Source organism: Falco punctatus (genome assembly GCF_963210335.1).
Source record: "Falco punctatus genome assembly, chromosome: 4".
Taxonomy (NCBI): Eukaryota; Metazoa; Chordata; class Aves; order Falconiformes; family Falconidae; genus Falco; species Falco punctatus.
Window position 1 is genome coordinate 95,439,724 of NC_137583.1, and position 16,293 is coordinate 95,456,016.

Here is a 16,293-nt window from a genome sequence, read left to right on the forward strand (position 1 = left end):
TCTGGTTTAACCCTTGATATTTTTGTGTCCTTTACACCAGCTCTGCCAGATGGGATTGGAACCAGCTCTGAGATACCACTGCAAATATGCCTCAAAAAGAGTTATTTTGAACTGGTGTATTTGCTGCTGAGCAAAGGTGCAGATCCTCGGAATGTTTCCATTGCACAAGGAGATACTCCCTTGCATGCTGCAGTTTCTATCTGTTTAAATAATAGAGGTAAGGCTTGTGTGTGCCCGGGGCTAGGGGACACAGCTCTGTCAGATGTCCACCATTTGTTTTCACAGCAGCTGTTGAAAACATCCCCGTTTCTTACCTGTGCAGCCCACTACCCCTTTCGCTGCTGTTCACTGATGCGATAGCAGAGGCAGCAGGGCAGGATGTCTGACTGTGTCTCAGCCCCTAAAGTCTGCGAGCCAGAGCATATACCCCAGTCTTCCAGTCTTTGAGTTGATGTGTTCTGCTCTCTGGTTGCAGCGGCTGGGACTATAAGGAAGGTTAATGGTAGCTCAGGTGACCAGGAGGAATCAAGTACCCGTAGTGTCTCCATCAGTTACTGTTTTGTGAATATATTCTTATTTAGTCAAGCTGATTTAGAAAGGAAGGCTCCTCTCTGAAGCCCTGTAATATGTGTACTAGGTGGGAATAAAGTAAATGGGAAGGATCTAGGAAGAAACAAAGGTAAAGGCAGAGCAACAGCAGCGGACCTTGAAGGAAATCCTACATCTGAAATCTGTTTCCCCGTTTTTGTTCAGTCATAAATCGAGCAAAGTTTTGTTCAGAGGAGGAGTGAGTGAGAGGACTGTAGGCCTTACATAAAAATGTAAGAAATAAACTATCAAGTTAAACCTCACAGTAAGGTTTGATTTTAAACTAAGAAAGAATGCATTTTTGAGTTGAAGGATAAATAATGAATTTATTAATTTTTAAAGCACAAACATTTCACTTGATAGCTTTAGAGAGATTAACAACATAGATACTACCAGTTGTAATTTTTTAATCAAAAGATTAAGAAGTCTAATGACAATATCTTCTCTTAAGTATTTTTCGCTGTGCAAATTTTTTGAGGTGGAATTTCTTTACGATTATTTTGATGTGTCACTATTTTACAGTTAGGAAGGAAATGTTTCACATATATTATGTGATTTAAATCACATATATGATGTGGATTAAATCCAGAAAACTGTAGAATATCTCTTTTCTTTTTTTTTTTACCCCAGGGAGGTATTGGACTGATATTAATTTGTAGGAAGTTGCTATAGGGACTTCAGATGTCAGAAAATAATGAGGATTTGCCACAGGTTATTTTAGTAAACCAAAGTTATCTTCAGCACATTACTTCTCGGTGGCATACTAAAGCGAACCAAATGACCCCAGAGCAGTACCCAGAAGCTGATGCTTGCCCAGATGACCAGTCACGACCCTCCCTTGTGTAGCAGTCAGGACTGATGTTGGAAGATGAACTAATCTGTCTGTATCCAGAGGTTAAAAAAACAAAGGAATTGACTGGACACTACAGGAACAATTGCAGCACTAGAGATTTCTAAAGCTTTGCTGCTGTTGTGTTATTTTCCTTGAATATTAGAAAAGCTCAGTTTTAAGCCGTTTCAAATAAGCATGTTTTACAAACATGAAATGTAGATTATTTTTTTCTTTTGAAAGCAAATTTCATTTAATAGCTGCAGAAAAAAAAGTATTAAAAATTTTTGGCATACAAAGCAGCCTTGTAAAGCAAGTTAAATTTTGTTTGTTTTCTTGCTTTCAGATGGCACCGGTTTAGACATCTTGAACTATCTACTTGATCTCTTTGCTTCAAGACCTTCTGACTTTCCGTATCTTAATCCAAACATACAAGATGAGAATGGAAATACAGTGATGCATGTTGTTTTTCAGAGAGGATTTTCAAAACAGGCTAAGAGAGTAATGGAGTCATTGGCAAAATTTGATGTTAATTTTAATATAAAAAACAAATTAGGAAGAGATGTGAGACATAGAATTAAAAAAAATGACCCACTGCTGCTTGCCTGGAATAATGCTGCACTGGAGAAAAAGAAGTACCGGCAGGATACCGCAGGGCAGTCAGTTAAAACATCTAAGCCCATTCCAGCCTCTGAGATTTCACAGCCAAAGAGCACAGGGCGTTCTTCATCTGGGTCCTCATTAAAGGCACCATCTGGCAACGCAGCGCATAATGATTTAAAAACCCCACGTTCTGTAAAGACAAAAAAAGATCAGTTGGCAAAGCAGGAGACAGAAAGAACAAATAGCCCCTTAACGCTGCAGGAGAGTCTACTGCAGGCAATCACAGCTTTAATTCAGCAATTGAAATTGAGTGACACCCTGAGAAAGGATCATCCTCTGGTACAAAAGCCATCTTCGGCCCAGACTAATTTGGAAGTGGGAAGAAGCGAGTCCTCACAACCTTGTGGAAGCATAGCTTATCCTGAAGGAGAAGGGGATAACTGGGAGAAAACGAAGGGAGAAGGGGAATTTAATATGGCCCTGCCTAACAGAGAGAAGGAAGAACCAGAGGAAGAGAAAGGCAAGATTCTGGATATTGAGGCATATGTGCAGGAGTTTGATAACATGACCTGGGAAATAGAGTGCACTCCTGAAATGCTGAAGACGTTGAGCAGCAAAGCTGTACCTCATTATCTCAAAACCAAAACTATAATGACAATTAAGCAGCTTGGCAATGGGGAATGGACTAGGGGCCTTTGGAAGCCACTGAAACACTTGAAAGCTGATATCCAGCTGTATGAAGCCAAATTGGACAAAGGTGCAAGAATGCTATGGGAACTTGCAATTGACTTTTCTCCTCGTTGCAGCGAGAGTGCGGAAAAGATCATGGAGACAGAACAGACGGAAAGTCTTCCAGAAAAATCAGGTAGAGTTTACACGGAAATAATCAGAATTTGGGCCATTGTTCTCGATCACTGCAAGCTGAACCGTGTCTTGGATAATATATGTACTTCCTACAATCGTGGTTTATCCTGCATCTTGAGGAAAAAGCTCAAGGGCATAAACGAAGGTCATCAGAACCACAACCAGAAGCGTGTTCCACGTTGTTATGTTGAAGACCCAGAGGCAGAAAAATCAAAAAAAACTACCATACCTGAGTATTTTCCCCCAGCCAGTGCAGCAGAATTGGAATTCAATATAATAAAATTTCACAGCTTCAGTACTAACATGGCGCTTAACATTATAAATGATGTACATTCTTCTGTTGAATACCCTTTCCGAGTTGGGGAATTGGAGTACGCAGTAATTGATCTCAATCCAAAGCCCATGGAACCAATCATTTTAATTGGGCGAAGTGGGACAGGAAAGACAACTTGCTGCTTGTATAGGCTTTGGAAGAAATTCTATTCGTACTGGGAAAAATCTACCTCAGCAAATGGTCCTCTGCTGGAGAGGCAAACATGGCAGCAAAGACAGTGCAGTGAGGCTGAAAAAGCTAGGTTAGTGAATGAAGAGAGTGAACTGAAACAAGACAGTGATGATTCGAGCGAGGAGCAGGTGAGTGACGAGCAAGACCAGGACAGCGAGGATGAAAAGGTTCCTGTGGGCACAGCTGGTGCGGAAATGAATTCATGTGATGACTGTGAAGAAGACCAAATGTGTAGCGCAGAAGCATCAAACAGGTTGGAGCACCTGCACCAGATCTTTGTGACAAAAAATCCTGTCTTGTGCCAAGAAGTTCAGAAGAATTTCATTGAACTTAGCAAGTCTTCCAAGGTGACCAGTCACTTCAAGCCTCTGGAGCCAAATGTCCACAAGCTACAAGATATTAAAGATGAAAATTTTCCACTGTTTGTCACCTCCAAGCAGTTGTTGCTGTTACTGGATGCATCCATACCTGACCCATTTTTTCCAAGAAATGAAGATGGAAGCCTTAAAAGAGTCATTGTGGGCTGGAGTCCTCAAGAGGACTTAGTTGTACCAAATTGGCAAGATGAGGATGAAGAAGGTAACACTGAAGCAGAACATAGTGATGATGAAGGAGATGCAGATGCATACTCTAGGGAAAGTGATCCTCGGACTTTTGTGACTTACGATGTATTTGCAAATGAAATATGGCCAAAAATGATAAAAGGTAAAAGCTTGTACAATCCAGCACTGGTTTGGAAAGAAATAAAATCATTTCTAAAAGGCTCTTTTGAGGCACTGAGTTGCTTTGGAGGTAAACTTACTGAGGAGCAGTACAAAAAGTTAGGCCGAAAGAGATCACCAAACTTCACAGAAGACAGGAGTGAAATCTATCACCTCTTTTGTCTTTATCAGCAGATACGGTCACAGAGAGGTTACTTTGATGAAGAAGATTTGCTCTATAACTTATCTCAAAGACTCTCAAAGCTCAGGGAGCTGCCATGGTCCATCCATGAGTTCTATGGTGATGAGATACAGGATTTCACCCAAGCTGAGCTAGCACTGTTAATGAAATGCATCAATGACCCGAATGCCATGTTTCTAACTGGTGACACTGCCCAGAGCATAATGAAAGGAGTTGCTTTTCGTTTCAGTGATCTGAGGTCACTGTTTCATTACGCAAGCAAGAACTCCATGAACAAGAAGCAGCGTGTTAGAAAACCAAGAAGAATATATCAGCTGTACCAGAACTACAGGTCCCATTCAGGTAGAGTAACAAATCTATTTATGATATGAGCCTGTGCTCTTCAGATGTTACTAATGGTCTAAGTTTTCTACTGGCCAATTTGAAGCATCTTTAAGTGACCTGTCCTTTTAAGAGATCAGATGGCCAGCTTTTTCTGACATGCAAATTCTGTATTTTGTCAACAGGAAAACCAAGAATGAATGTTTTTAAAAATTATCATTTTTTTTGAACACTCGTGCTTATTGCATGTTTTGACTGTATTTGTTTGAAGGAAAATTTTAACAAATAATCACATCTATTTCTGTTGTCCCCTCCCAAGTCACTAGACTTTGCAGCATTGGTGTGCGGCTTCTGCTTTTCTTACATGTTTCTCACCTTCATTTTGTGAGAATGCTGGTAACCCTTTGTAGCATGCTTGCTGATCTTTACAGGCCCAAGAATGAGGTCCACTCAAAATGGCAGAAACATGAAACAGACCTTACAAGTTCTCTCTTCTCTGCCTAGTGTTTTTGTCATGATGTTTCTTGATTTCAAAATTCTGACAAAAACTTTTATAAGTGTGTTTGCAAGAGAGTATGGGGCAGTAAGACTGGAGTTTAAAATCTGTATTCTGCTTATTACAGGTATTCTCCGTTTAGCATCTGGAGTGGTTGATTTGCTTCAGCATTATTTCCCAGAATCTTTTGATCGGCTTCCTAAGGACTGTGGTCTTTTTGATGGACCAAAACCTACAGTCTTGGAGTCCTGCAGTGTTAGTGACCTAGCAATTCTGCTGAGGGGCAACAAAAGGAAAACACAACCCATTGAATTTGGAGCACATCAGGTTTGCTTTTCTTAGGTATACGGCTTTCTGCAGATTCTTCCAGCTCTGTTGCTAAATCATTTTGTGTGGACTGCCCACAACTTTCTTTTTTAAGCCCTTGTATCTTACTGGTAATTTATGCTTTTTAAACTTAGAAACCTTTATTGTGTTGGTTTCTCTATTTTCTTAATACGTGTCTGGCTCTTTCTGTTCTTTTACATCAGGTGTTGCCTGTCCCGTTCCTTTATAACTCCAAATTTTCTTAGACCAGGTCTGCAACTGCAGATCAACTGTGCATTTGTCAGTCTTCTAGTGGCAGCTTTGTGACTTTTGCAGAGTGTTTTGGAATGTCTGTGTTAAGTGTTGTCTGGTTTTGCAAAGGCTATTGCATTATCGTGACATGTTGGTATGCTTTCTCCATGTAGCCGTTACCTCCCTCACCGCCCCTAATATGTTCTTTTTTATTAATGTATTTTATGACAGGTGGTATTAGTGGCAAATGAAACTGCAAAGGAGAAGATACCGGAGGAACTTAGTTTAGCACTTGTACTGACAGTTTATGAAGCAAAGGGCTTGGAATTTGATGATGTACTCCTTTACAACTTTTTCACAGACTCAGAGGTATTTAATTCTCATCCATTTTCTGCATTTTTCCCTAAGTCTTAATTTTACATGTAGTCTAACTGGCTTTCCAGCTGGAGAAGGATTCCCCGTTTCCTCTGAAGATGGGTGATTTCATCACAGTAGAAAACAGGGCTCATAGTTCTATGTCGTGAGACCATCTTCCATTTGTGCTGTGTTTTCCTTCAATTTAAGGGAGAGCCTTGGGGTTCACACAACAGTGCATGCATGCGTGCATGCACACACACACACTCTGCTGCTGCATATCAAGACTACTCTGCTAGCTTGGTTCAGGTCAGAGCAACTGGTGGAGGAACAATCCATCACCCTCTCATACTCTTTATCTTACACTGGAGTTCCAGGTCCCAGAAAAGCACCTTAGACCCCCTGCTTTGCATCACCACAAAATCGTAAAACAATTATGTTTAGAATCAAATAGTGTGTGTACGTGTTTTGTGGGGTGGCACTGAGGAGCGTGTTCTGTAGCCCTCCACAGCTTAGCTCCAGAAAACTCATTCTGGTCCATGAGCTAGCACACCAAAAAGGTTGTGCTGGACTTGAAATCATTTCTCAGCCCCAGGCAAAATGAAACAGAATGATTTTTTAAATTTATTTTTTTTAAATTAGAAGCTTAGTAAACCAGTTATGTTTAGAATCAGATAGTATGTGTATGTGTTTGGGGGAGGTGGGGTGGGGTAGCCATCCACAGCTTAGCTCCAGAAAACTCATTCTAGTCTAGCTCAGGAGCTCTCAGGAAACTTGGGAAGGTCTCACAGTCTATAGTGGAGACCATCGGCCATAGAATGGCCTTTGATAAAGACGTTCTTTCCTGGAGGTGTTTTGTGGTTTGTATTTCTTATTTCTTAGGTACTGCCTTTTCTCCCTTTCTAGTGGTCTGGGGAGCTCAGACCCTGTCTCTCCAGGGTTTCCTGTAGCTCCAGACCTGGCAGGGGTGCAGTCCTCAAGGCTCCTTGCAAAAAGCTGTGAACCCGCAGCAGCCTCGCTGTTGTTGCTGGAGCATCGCCAAGGCCTCCCTCAGCCTGCCTCCAGCCAAGCAGTAGGCAGCATCCTTATTGAACATGCCTGCAGAGACTTGAGAATGCCCACGGCTGAGTTGCTCTGCAATTAAACATTCAGTGTGAACATCTCTGTTGCAGATGCCCTCTGCCTCCAGCCTTCAAAACAGGGTCTCTCAGATGTGGTTTTCAGCACAGGAAAGCCACAGGAAAACTGAGGGCAGCTTACTGGTGGCTCATCATAGAGGTTAGTAGACATGCGAGGGCAGAAGAAAGGAGCCTGAGGTAAATGACCTTGTGTCTGGCTTACTGAGATTCGGGGACAGTACAGCACTGGCTGCCATGGTAGATTTTTCAAAGATGATTTGGTTTTGGTGATGCAAGTTGTGCTCAGAAAAACAATGAACCGTTCATCAGAATATAGCAGGATCAGTTTAACAGAGTTGAGTTGTGTAGAGCATTTTAACTTAGAGTAGCATATGTCAGGCCTGGAGAGCTGTTTTCATACAATTCTTTCGTTTTCCTCCGAGTCATGAGTAATTGAGTTGATTTGAGCAGCTAAACAAGCAGGCAAGGAAGCAGCTCACTCTGAGGTTTTCTAGTTTTGTAAAGCTGATTCTGTGAACTGTTTGTAAACACAGCAAATGTGGCTGCGTGCTGTTTGTAATGTGTTGGGTCTTCTTTTTATTGGGCTTGAAAATGGTATTTGAGATGTCTTGTTTCAAGAAGCAGATTTGAATGAAGAATCTAAAAGGAAAAAAAAAACCAAACCCCCCAAAACCAGCAGCTGTTGACCAAACTGATACCGTTAGCTGGTTGTCATTTTGTAATCCATGATGGGTTTAGGAATGTTTTGATTGATGATTAAATTCAAAATACATTTTGCAAGAGAAACTTTCTGCATTTTTTCCCCTTAGGAGGACAGTTCACCGGTATCAGGTTGCTTAAAGCTCCAAACTGTATATATATAAAAAAAATGCTGTTTCATCCTTACTAAGTGTATTTTTTTTGTGCCAGAAATTTGGCAGTATGTAATCAGTTTTCAATTAAATACCAAAAAGGGTGGGAAATGAACATAACTTAAAATATGCTTACGATTTTATGGGTTGTTAGTTTTGTGTGGGATCAGGAACCTGCAGAACAGTGTAATCAGGAGCTGGTATTTGTTACATGGCAAGAGAGTGCGCCACACCAATCTGTTGCCACACTTAACATACATTTGTGTCTCTGCAGATTTGTAGGATTTCTCACTTGTCCCTGTGTCAGAGTTAAATATTCTCTGACCAGAGACAGCTGCCCATCCTCACCTACAGGCTGAGATTGATCCAACATGTCTTAGCAGATTTTAGCATGATGGATTGTAACTCAAGAGCATTATCCCACCACTGTTTACCTTTCATCCTGCCCCAAGCTGGCAGGGAGTCTGGCCCAGTAGTCAGCACACCCCCACTGTGAGTCTGCCTCAGTGATTTGCAGTATTGGGATTTGTTGCAGAGTCCCTGGCCCTAGGAATAAACCTTGAGCCTCATCCATGATGAGGGTAACCTGATTTCTTCCTTTCCCCCATGGATGGGCCATCCATTGTAGGGGTGTACCTTCAAGTTTAGCTGAAAATTTATAGTTCACCCAAGGAGGTTTTAATGTTTAATATCAAATGTACTTATTTGATATATTAGGCATTGCATATGGTTTGGATACAGCAATATCCTGAAATCACAAAGCAAGCATAATATAACAATGGCAATCAATACACAGTGGAATCACAACACAAACGTGATTCCCATTAGTGATGCTTATATGCTCCACCATCATGATGCTCAGGATCCTCAGTCCTCTAAAAAAGTAATTAAAGTAATATGTACTTTGAAGCCAGCTCAAGCCAGTTGCATTCTTCCAGGGTTGTTTTGTTTGTTGCTCAGTTTTTACCCGCTCTGTTGGACTGAGCCACATACTCACTTTCCCCCGTGTTGGTCTGGGTGGCACAATAGGAGATTACTGTTTCAGGGAAAGATTTGTATTCGACTTGATGGCCACCTGGTACAGACATGTATCTCAAACAAAGGTTACCCTTCAACCCCATGTGCGTTGTGATGAAGTTCAGCTTTCTTGATGAAAATTGCTCATTATTATTTACATTCTTCCCTGAGATATTTTTTTTTTTTCTACTCGTCTCCTCTGAGCCTTCTTCAGTTGTGAGAGTGCTTTGGTCAATCACAACATATGACCTTATCTTTTGCATATGTGGACAGTAGTGATTGCTGCATACAAGTAAACCTCATTATTTTGACATTTTAGGCTAGCAAAGAATGGAAGATAATTACTTCTTACACTCCTGATTCAGACGTGCAAGTAGGAAGCAAATTGCTAATCGAAATGCCTTTAGAGGATGCTACTGGTATGCAGAAAAGAACTTCCTTTAATGTGGAAATGTACAAGGTGAGTTTTTTGTAACATTAGGAATAGGAAGGCTAAATTAAATTCTTAGAATCTTAGAAGTAGGGGAATTTTGTCAAGAAATCCTTTCATCCTGTAGTTCCATGTTTATTGAGGTTGCTTTATCTTTTTAGTAGTTGATCGCATTTGTATAGTGTAATCTTGATTTTGAAAGATAAGGGGTTCTTTGTGAATGTAATTTGATAAGAGAACAAAAAACTACATGTAATAGACTTTTAGGTATATTTACAGAATAGCTGCAGTTAAAGCAAATAGCAAATGAGCATGTAAATATTATTGCTTTGGTCTGGTTTCAGGTCAGTGTCACTACCTTAAAATTAAGGAAACTTCTTAGAATCTAGTGAGTGGGTTATTTTCAGGATTGTATGGTAAAAAATGAATGATTATATGTACAAGTGATTAGAAGGAAAATGGACTGTCACAGCTGCAGCAGCTAGATTTGCGGTAGCAGTAGTTGCATGCAAATTAGCTGGGAAATGGCTTATGTAATTGACAAATCATATGTTTAATATTTTGACTTGCTTACTTAAAGATACTTTGTTATTCATTCTGTATATATTCACTGTTTTCTTATAACCACAAATTGTGTTAGGGTGTTTCTAACAGCTTAGCTCATTTCATTTATTTTATTTTACTGTGTTGTTTTTGTGTGGGTTTTTTTTGCTTCCGCTTCAGATGCTGAATGGAGAACTAAAGCAATTATATACTGCCATTACAAGAGCCAGAGTAAATCTTTGGATCTTTGATGAAGACAGTGATAAACGAGCTCCAGCTTTTAAGTATTTCATCAAAAGAGAATTTGTTCGGGTTGTCAAAACAGATGAAAAGAAAGGTAAAGTTATCCTAAAGCTTTCTTAAAAGACTGTCAAACAGGACAGCCTACTCATGCTTTGTTGCTATTAGGCTGTGTAATAAAGAAGTCACTCTTGGTCACTCTTAACAGTATGCCTTGATAAATGCCCTTGCAAATTCCCACTGTTTTCAGTAGGTCTTATTTCTTTTGGCTCTAAAGATCAGATGTGTATGTTAATACATAATTTCACTGCTAATTTATTAGTGTTAAGTTTGCTGTTGCAGAAGTCGGAGATCACTCAGATCTGATCTAGTAGTTAGTTTATTGAATTCTAACCAGTAAACGTAGATATGTAAAATATTTAGTAAGTACGGATGGATTGGTGGTCAATACTACACTTAAAGATCGAATGGGATACAAAGATTATCACGTAAGCTTACTATAGATATCGTAACTGTTATACGCATGCAGAAATGTCACCAACCCATTGATATCTGGTGTCAGATAAGGGATCTCTCAGCCTCAAGGGGTAACCTTGAGAGGCGTCCCTACTGAAGGGGAGATCACCAGATCACCACCGCTCAGTCAGCTGCTGTGGCTGGAGAACTCAATGCACCCTGATGGCTGCAGATATTTATGGTGTAAAGCAGTTGATTTGTACTCAGATTTTCTGCTGTGTTTATACGGTTTCAGCTGCTTACCAGCCCAATCTCCAGCCAGACTGGATTTTTTTGGTTTTGGTGCTGTGTTCTCGCTGGTAGACTCACACAATAGTATTAACTTTGGTTAGGTCTACTTGCTGAGCATCTGCCTGGACCAAGGATCAGTTAGTTCAAACAGAAGGGCTGCATCCGTCACACCTGCACAGTAATGAAGGATGTTCGTGGAAGACCATCCCAGCTAAAAGCAATTTATCAAAGGAGAAAATTTAGTTTCTATAAAGACAGTGGATTTACTCAAAGTTTTGTCCAAAAAACAAGTATGATTTTTAAAGGTCTTTCAAAACCAAACCCAACTTGTTGATTTTTCAGTGCTGATTGAGAGGGATAAAATGTATTTAATTCGTAGTTACCGTTACTGATGTGAGCACAGATCATAAAGAATTTGGAACATTATGAGATGTTAATGCTTAGTTTTGGTACATAATAAGTGGTTTCTGTGGTTTATCCATTCTAACATAAAATGTTTACCTCTGACCTTCTAGATTTAGATGACAGCATGTTTGCTAAAACATCAACTCCAGAAGAATGGATTGCACAGGGAGACTATTATGCTAAACATCAGTTCTGGGCGGTAGGAGCATGTGTTTAACTGAAATAAGGATTCTTGTCTATTTTGGAATCATTTTTTTTATTTACATCTATAAAATTATCTATAAACCTTCAGTTGCTCTGTAGCTGTGTATTTGAGTTTGTGGTTTGTAGTTGTGTAGGTGTCTACAGTGTACTTGTAAACATCTTGCAAGAAGTAAGCAAGGAGAGCAAGCCTATTGTCTGTAATCTCAAATGCAATACTATGAAATTTGCAGTCCGGTGAGGGAAATACATTTTAATGTGCACAAACAAAAGATCATTGGAAAAAACAATTACTAGCAACAACTGGAATTGACTGGAATCTGTGAATCTAAACCACATGCTTGACAATATAATTACACATTACTGTAGGAAAATGAAAACATTTCTTGGAAGTATATTGATTTGGGTGATGATCTCTGAGCCCTTTTATGTTTTTTGGGGCAGGATACAGATACAAAACGTGTTGAGGCACGGCACGTAAGAATGAAGGGAGCACTAAGAGAACTGCAGAAAGAGTAGCAAAATGATGCTTTCATTCCCTTGCTATTTAAAGAACACGGAGATTTTACAACCTTTTATTTCCTAAGCTGATAGTTAATACAATTCAGATATGACAGTTAATGGAATGGAAGAAAAACCCAGCCAGGATGACAACACCAATGAATTATTTTACAAGGAATTCAGAGATATCTCTAGATCAACTGCCCTTGTCCTTAAAGGCAATTTTAACTTTCTAGACATCAACTGGGAATATCATACAGCAGACACAAACAGGTCCAGGAAATTTCTGGAGCATGTTGAAGATAACTTCTTGGTGCAGGTACAAAGGGAGCCGACTAGGAAAGATGTGCTGCTAGATTTGTTCTTTGTAAACAGAGGGACTAATGGGCAAATTGTTGATTGGTGGCTGTCTTGGTCACAGTGACCACGAAGTAGTTCAGTTTCAAATCGTTGGTGGCAGGAGAAAAACTGCCAGCAAAACTTTGACCCTGGATATGGGGAGAGCAGGCTTTGGGCTGCTGAGGGAGCTAGTTAGAAAGGTCCCTTGGGAATCTGCTTTTGAAGATCTTGGGGTCCATGAATGAAGGTCACTTTTTAAGAACCATCTTAAAAGTTCAGGAGCAGGCAATTCCAAAGTGTCAGAAGTCAAGCAAGTGGGGCAAAAGGCTGACTTGGATGAGCAGGGATCTTCTAGAACTTAGGCAAAAAAGGAAAGTCTGTGGACATTGGAAGTAAGGACAGGTGATGTGAGAGGACTATAGGGACGCCGTTTGACACCGTAGGGAGAAAATTCGTGTAGCCGAAGCTTGATCAGAGTTCAAGCTGGCCAGCACTGCGAAGGACAGCAAAAAGGCCTTTTTTAAATACATCAACAGCAAAAGGAGGATCAGAGACAGCACTGGTCCATTACTTGACGAAGTCAGTCCCCTCACAGATAGGGACATAGACAAAGCAGAGACTGTTAATGCCTTCTGTGCCTCTCTTTAGAACTGATTATGGACCTTGGGACCCCCAGAGCCCAGTGTTGGAAGGCCATGGCTGGGGGGATGATAAACTCCCAGCCAACTCTGAACTTGTTTGAGACTTGCTGCTCCAGGTGGATGCACATAAGTCTGTGGGGCCCAAAGGGATTCATTACAGGGTACTGAAAGAGCTGATGGATTTTACTGCGAGACCTCTCTCCATTATTTTTCATTGGTCTTGGGAGTCTGGAGAGGTCCCAGTTGTCTGGAAGCTGGCAAGTGTCCCAATTTTCAAGAAGGGTAAGAAGGAAGACCCTGGTGATTTTAGGCCTTTCTGTCTCACTGCAGTGCCTGGTAAGATAATGGAGAAGGTTATTCTGGCTGTTCCTGAAAAACACTTGAGAGACAATGCAGAGATTGGTCGTAGCCAGCACATGTTCACAAGGGGAAACTCCTACTTAACCAACTTAATTTCCTTTTATGACAGCATCACCTATCGAGTTGACCAAGGGAAGTGAGTAGATGTGGTGGGTTTGGATTTTAGCAAAGCTTTTGACACTGTTTCTCACACTATCCTTCTGGGCAAGATGTCCAGCACAGCTAGACAAGCCCATAGCACGTTGGGTGAGCAACTGACTGGACTCAAAGAGTTCTAGCGAATGGGGTTATAACAGGCTGGTGGCCAGACACCAGGGCTCAGTGTTAGGCCCAGTGCTCTTTAATGATTTTATAAATGAACTGGATGCAGGAATTGAATGTATATGAAGTAAGTTTGCCAATGATACTAAATCAGGAGAAGATGTGAACTCTCTGGAGGATAGAAAGACCTTACAGAGGGATCTGGATAGAGAACTGAGCAATTACCAACTGTGTCAAATTTAACAAGAGCAAGTGCTGGATTCTGTGTCTGGGATGGGGTAATCCTGGTTATACACACAAATTAGGGGATAAGAGGCTGGAGAGCGGCTCTGTGGAAAGAGATCTGAGGGTCTGGGTTGATGGCAAGTTGAATATGAGTCAACAGTGTGCTTTGACAGCAAAAAGGGCCAGCTGTGTCCTGGGGTGCATCAACAGCAGCATAGCTAGCCAGTCAAGGGAAGTGGCTGTCCCACTTTATGCTGCACTGTTGCAGCCCCACCTCAAGTACTGCGTGCAGTTTTGGGTGCCTCAATACAAGAAGGGCATCAAACTGTTAGAGTGGGTCCAGAGGAAGGCGACCAAGATGGTGAACGGTCTCAAAGGCAGGAGTTACGAGGGGCAACTGAGGTCACTTGGCTTGTTCGGCTTGGAGAAGAGAAGGCTGAGGGGTGACCGCATCGCAGTCTACAACTTCCTCCAGAGAGGCAGTGGAGGGGGAGGTGCTGGTCTCCTCTCTCTGGTGACCAGCAATAGGACACAAGGAAATGGAAGGAAGCTGCATCAGGGGAAGCTCAGATGATGTGAGGAAAAGGTTCTTCAAAAAGAGGGTGGTTGGTCACTGGGAGAGGCTCCGCAGGAAAGTGGTCACGGCACCAAGCCTGTCAGAATTCAAGGAGCATTTACAATGCTCTTAGTCATGTGGTTTAGTTTTAGGTAGTCCTGCAAGGAGCAGGGAGTTGGACTCAATGATCCTGACGAGTCCCTTCCAACTTCAAATATTCTATGATTCTATGAAATAAAATTGTGGATTTTTTTTTTTATCATGGCAGAAGGAAAGCTGCCATTTTTTGCTGATAGTAACGTACAATTTTTATATGGAAAATAGGTATCTATAACAAGGCAAAAATCAAAACAATCGGCTGCCACTGTACAGACAGTCTTTATCTGCCCTTGAAAACAAAGGGCAATTTCCTAAATGGTCAGAAAATTGTTTAGATAAAAAATACACAGCTGAAAAAAATTCATCTTGAAATCTGAAATGTATTAGCTATATTATCTGCTTCTTTCTTTATAATCCTGTTATTTGTTTATCATTGCCACATTAAGAAGAAATTATCTGGTGAATTTGGCAGTTCTAAGAGTAGCTTGCAACGTGCAACTTCTAAACAGAAGAAAATACTAAATTAATGCATATAATAAAGAAATAATGGTGTTGCAGAATGAGCAAGGTGGTAATGAAGCAAACATTGCTAGGAGCATGGTAACTCATGCTGTTGCTCTTTAGCTTATCACAGAAAGGACCTGGTATGGTAAAATCATGAATAAAAGCTCCATGCTTTTTGATTTAACTTTACCCACATTGTTTTTCCTAACTTTTATTAATAGAATTTGTGGTAGATGCCTGGTGACTGGTCCATTAATGGTTTAGACCATCATTCAGATTGTGTGTGCTGTTTGTTCTGTTGGCCTACCAGAAATTTTGCTTTCACTACTTCCGTGTAAAACTTTGTTATTAAAATTCTAACTGTGATAGTCACTTGTAGACTGACTTTAAAGCTTTTCTTTTTGCCCTAAAAATATACTGCAATGTTTTGCCTTTTCCTTCTTCCAGGCACCCTGCCAGTCTTTCTGTTTTCCATTACAGTGACTGTAAAATTAAGTATTGCTTTTATGTGCTAAGCCATGCACGTGTGTGAATGCTGTGTATGATTTCACCCCAGGTTGCAGCCAAATGTTACCAAAAGGGAGGAGCAGCTGAGAAGTCAAAACTGGCCCTGGCACACGATGCTGTTCTCAAAGTGCACTCAAAGAAAAGCAGCCCCAAGTAAGTGTGAACACAGATGGGCAGGTGTCATTCTGCAGTGCCGGACCTCACAGGGTGTGTGCAGGGGGACATTCCTGTCACAGTTGTGGGACTGGACTGGAGGCACCAGAGAACCATGCAGGCTAGGTTAGGTGTCTTCACATCCTTCTTTGTCTGTGGGTGGTAAAAGAGATTTAAAAAATTGAAAGTCTAGCACAGCTCCAACAGGATCTGGGCCACTGCTCCCTTTGGGGAGCCGAGGGAGCACTTGTATGCTGTAGGCTGTCCAGACCAAATGTGGCCATTGAAGGGGCTTACTGGTTATGTGAGAGAAAAGCAACAGGATTTGCATTACCTCAAAAGGCTTTATGTTCTTAGATGTAGACAGAACATACACCATCAGCAGTGCTCAACTCCAGTTAATCCCACTGCATGTTCACCTAACAAAGAAGACGGAATGGTGGTGCATATTGGGAAAGAAAAGCTGCTAACAAAAAGCGAGCTTTGGGGTGAAATTAGAGTCAATCTAAACAAGCAGAAGTAGATGTCAACCAAAGGGTGTTTTTAAAGGGAT

General features: G+C 41.0%; 1 protein-coding gene and 1 long non-coding RNA gene across 5 annotated transcripts in view; one reads left to right on the plus strand and one right to left on the minus strand.

Moving 5' to 3' along the window:
- LOC308062230 overlaps positions 1–16,293 on the minus strand; it is a 337,663-nt gene that overhangs the window by 198,546 nt on the left and 122,824 nt on the right. The window lies entirely within an intron of this gene.
- Positions 1–16,293, plus strand: part of TRANK1 (tetratricopeptide repeat and ankyrin repeat containing 1) — a 66,159-nt gene that overhangs the window by 39,257 nt on the left and 10,609 nt on the right. For all 4 annotated transcript variants that reach the window (XM_080383258.1, XM_080383256.1, XM_080383257.1 and 1 more), the window contains 8 exons: positions 41–217; positions 1,764–4,634; positions 5,237–5,436; positions 5,899–6,036; positions 9,348–9,488; positions 10,182–10,338; positions 11,504–11,592; positions 15,637–15,740. In XM_080383258.1, the coding sequence (XP_080239384.1) occupies positions 41–217; positions 1,764–4,634; positions 5,237–5,436; positions 5,899–6,036; positions 9,348–9,488; positions 10,182–10,338; positions 11,504–11,592; positions 15,637–15,740 (3,877 nt within the window). The remainder of the gene's footprint in view (positions 1–40; positions 218–1,763; positions 4,635–5,236; positions 5,437–5,898; positions 6,037–9,347; positions 9,489–10,181; positions 10,339–11,503; positions 11,593–15,636; positions 15,741–16,293) is intronic.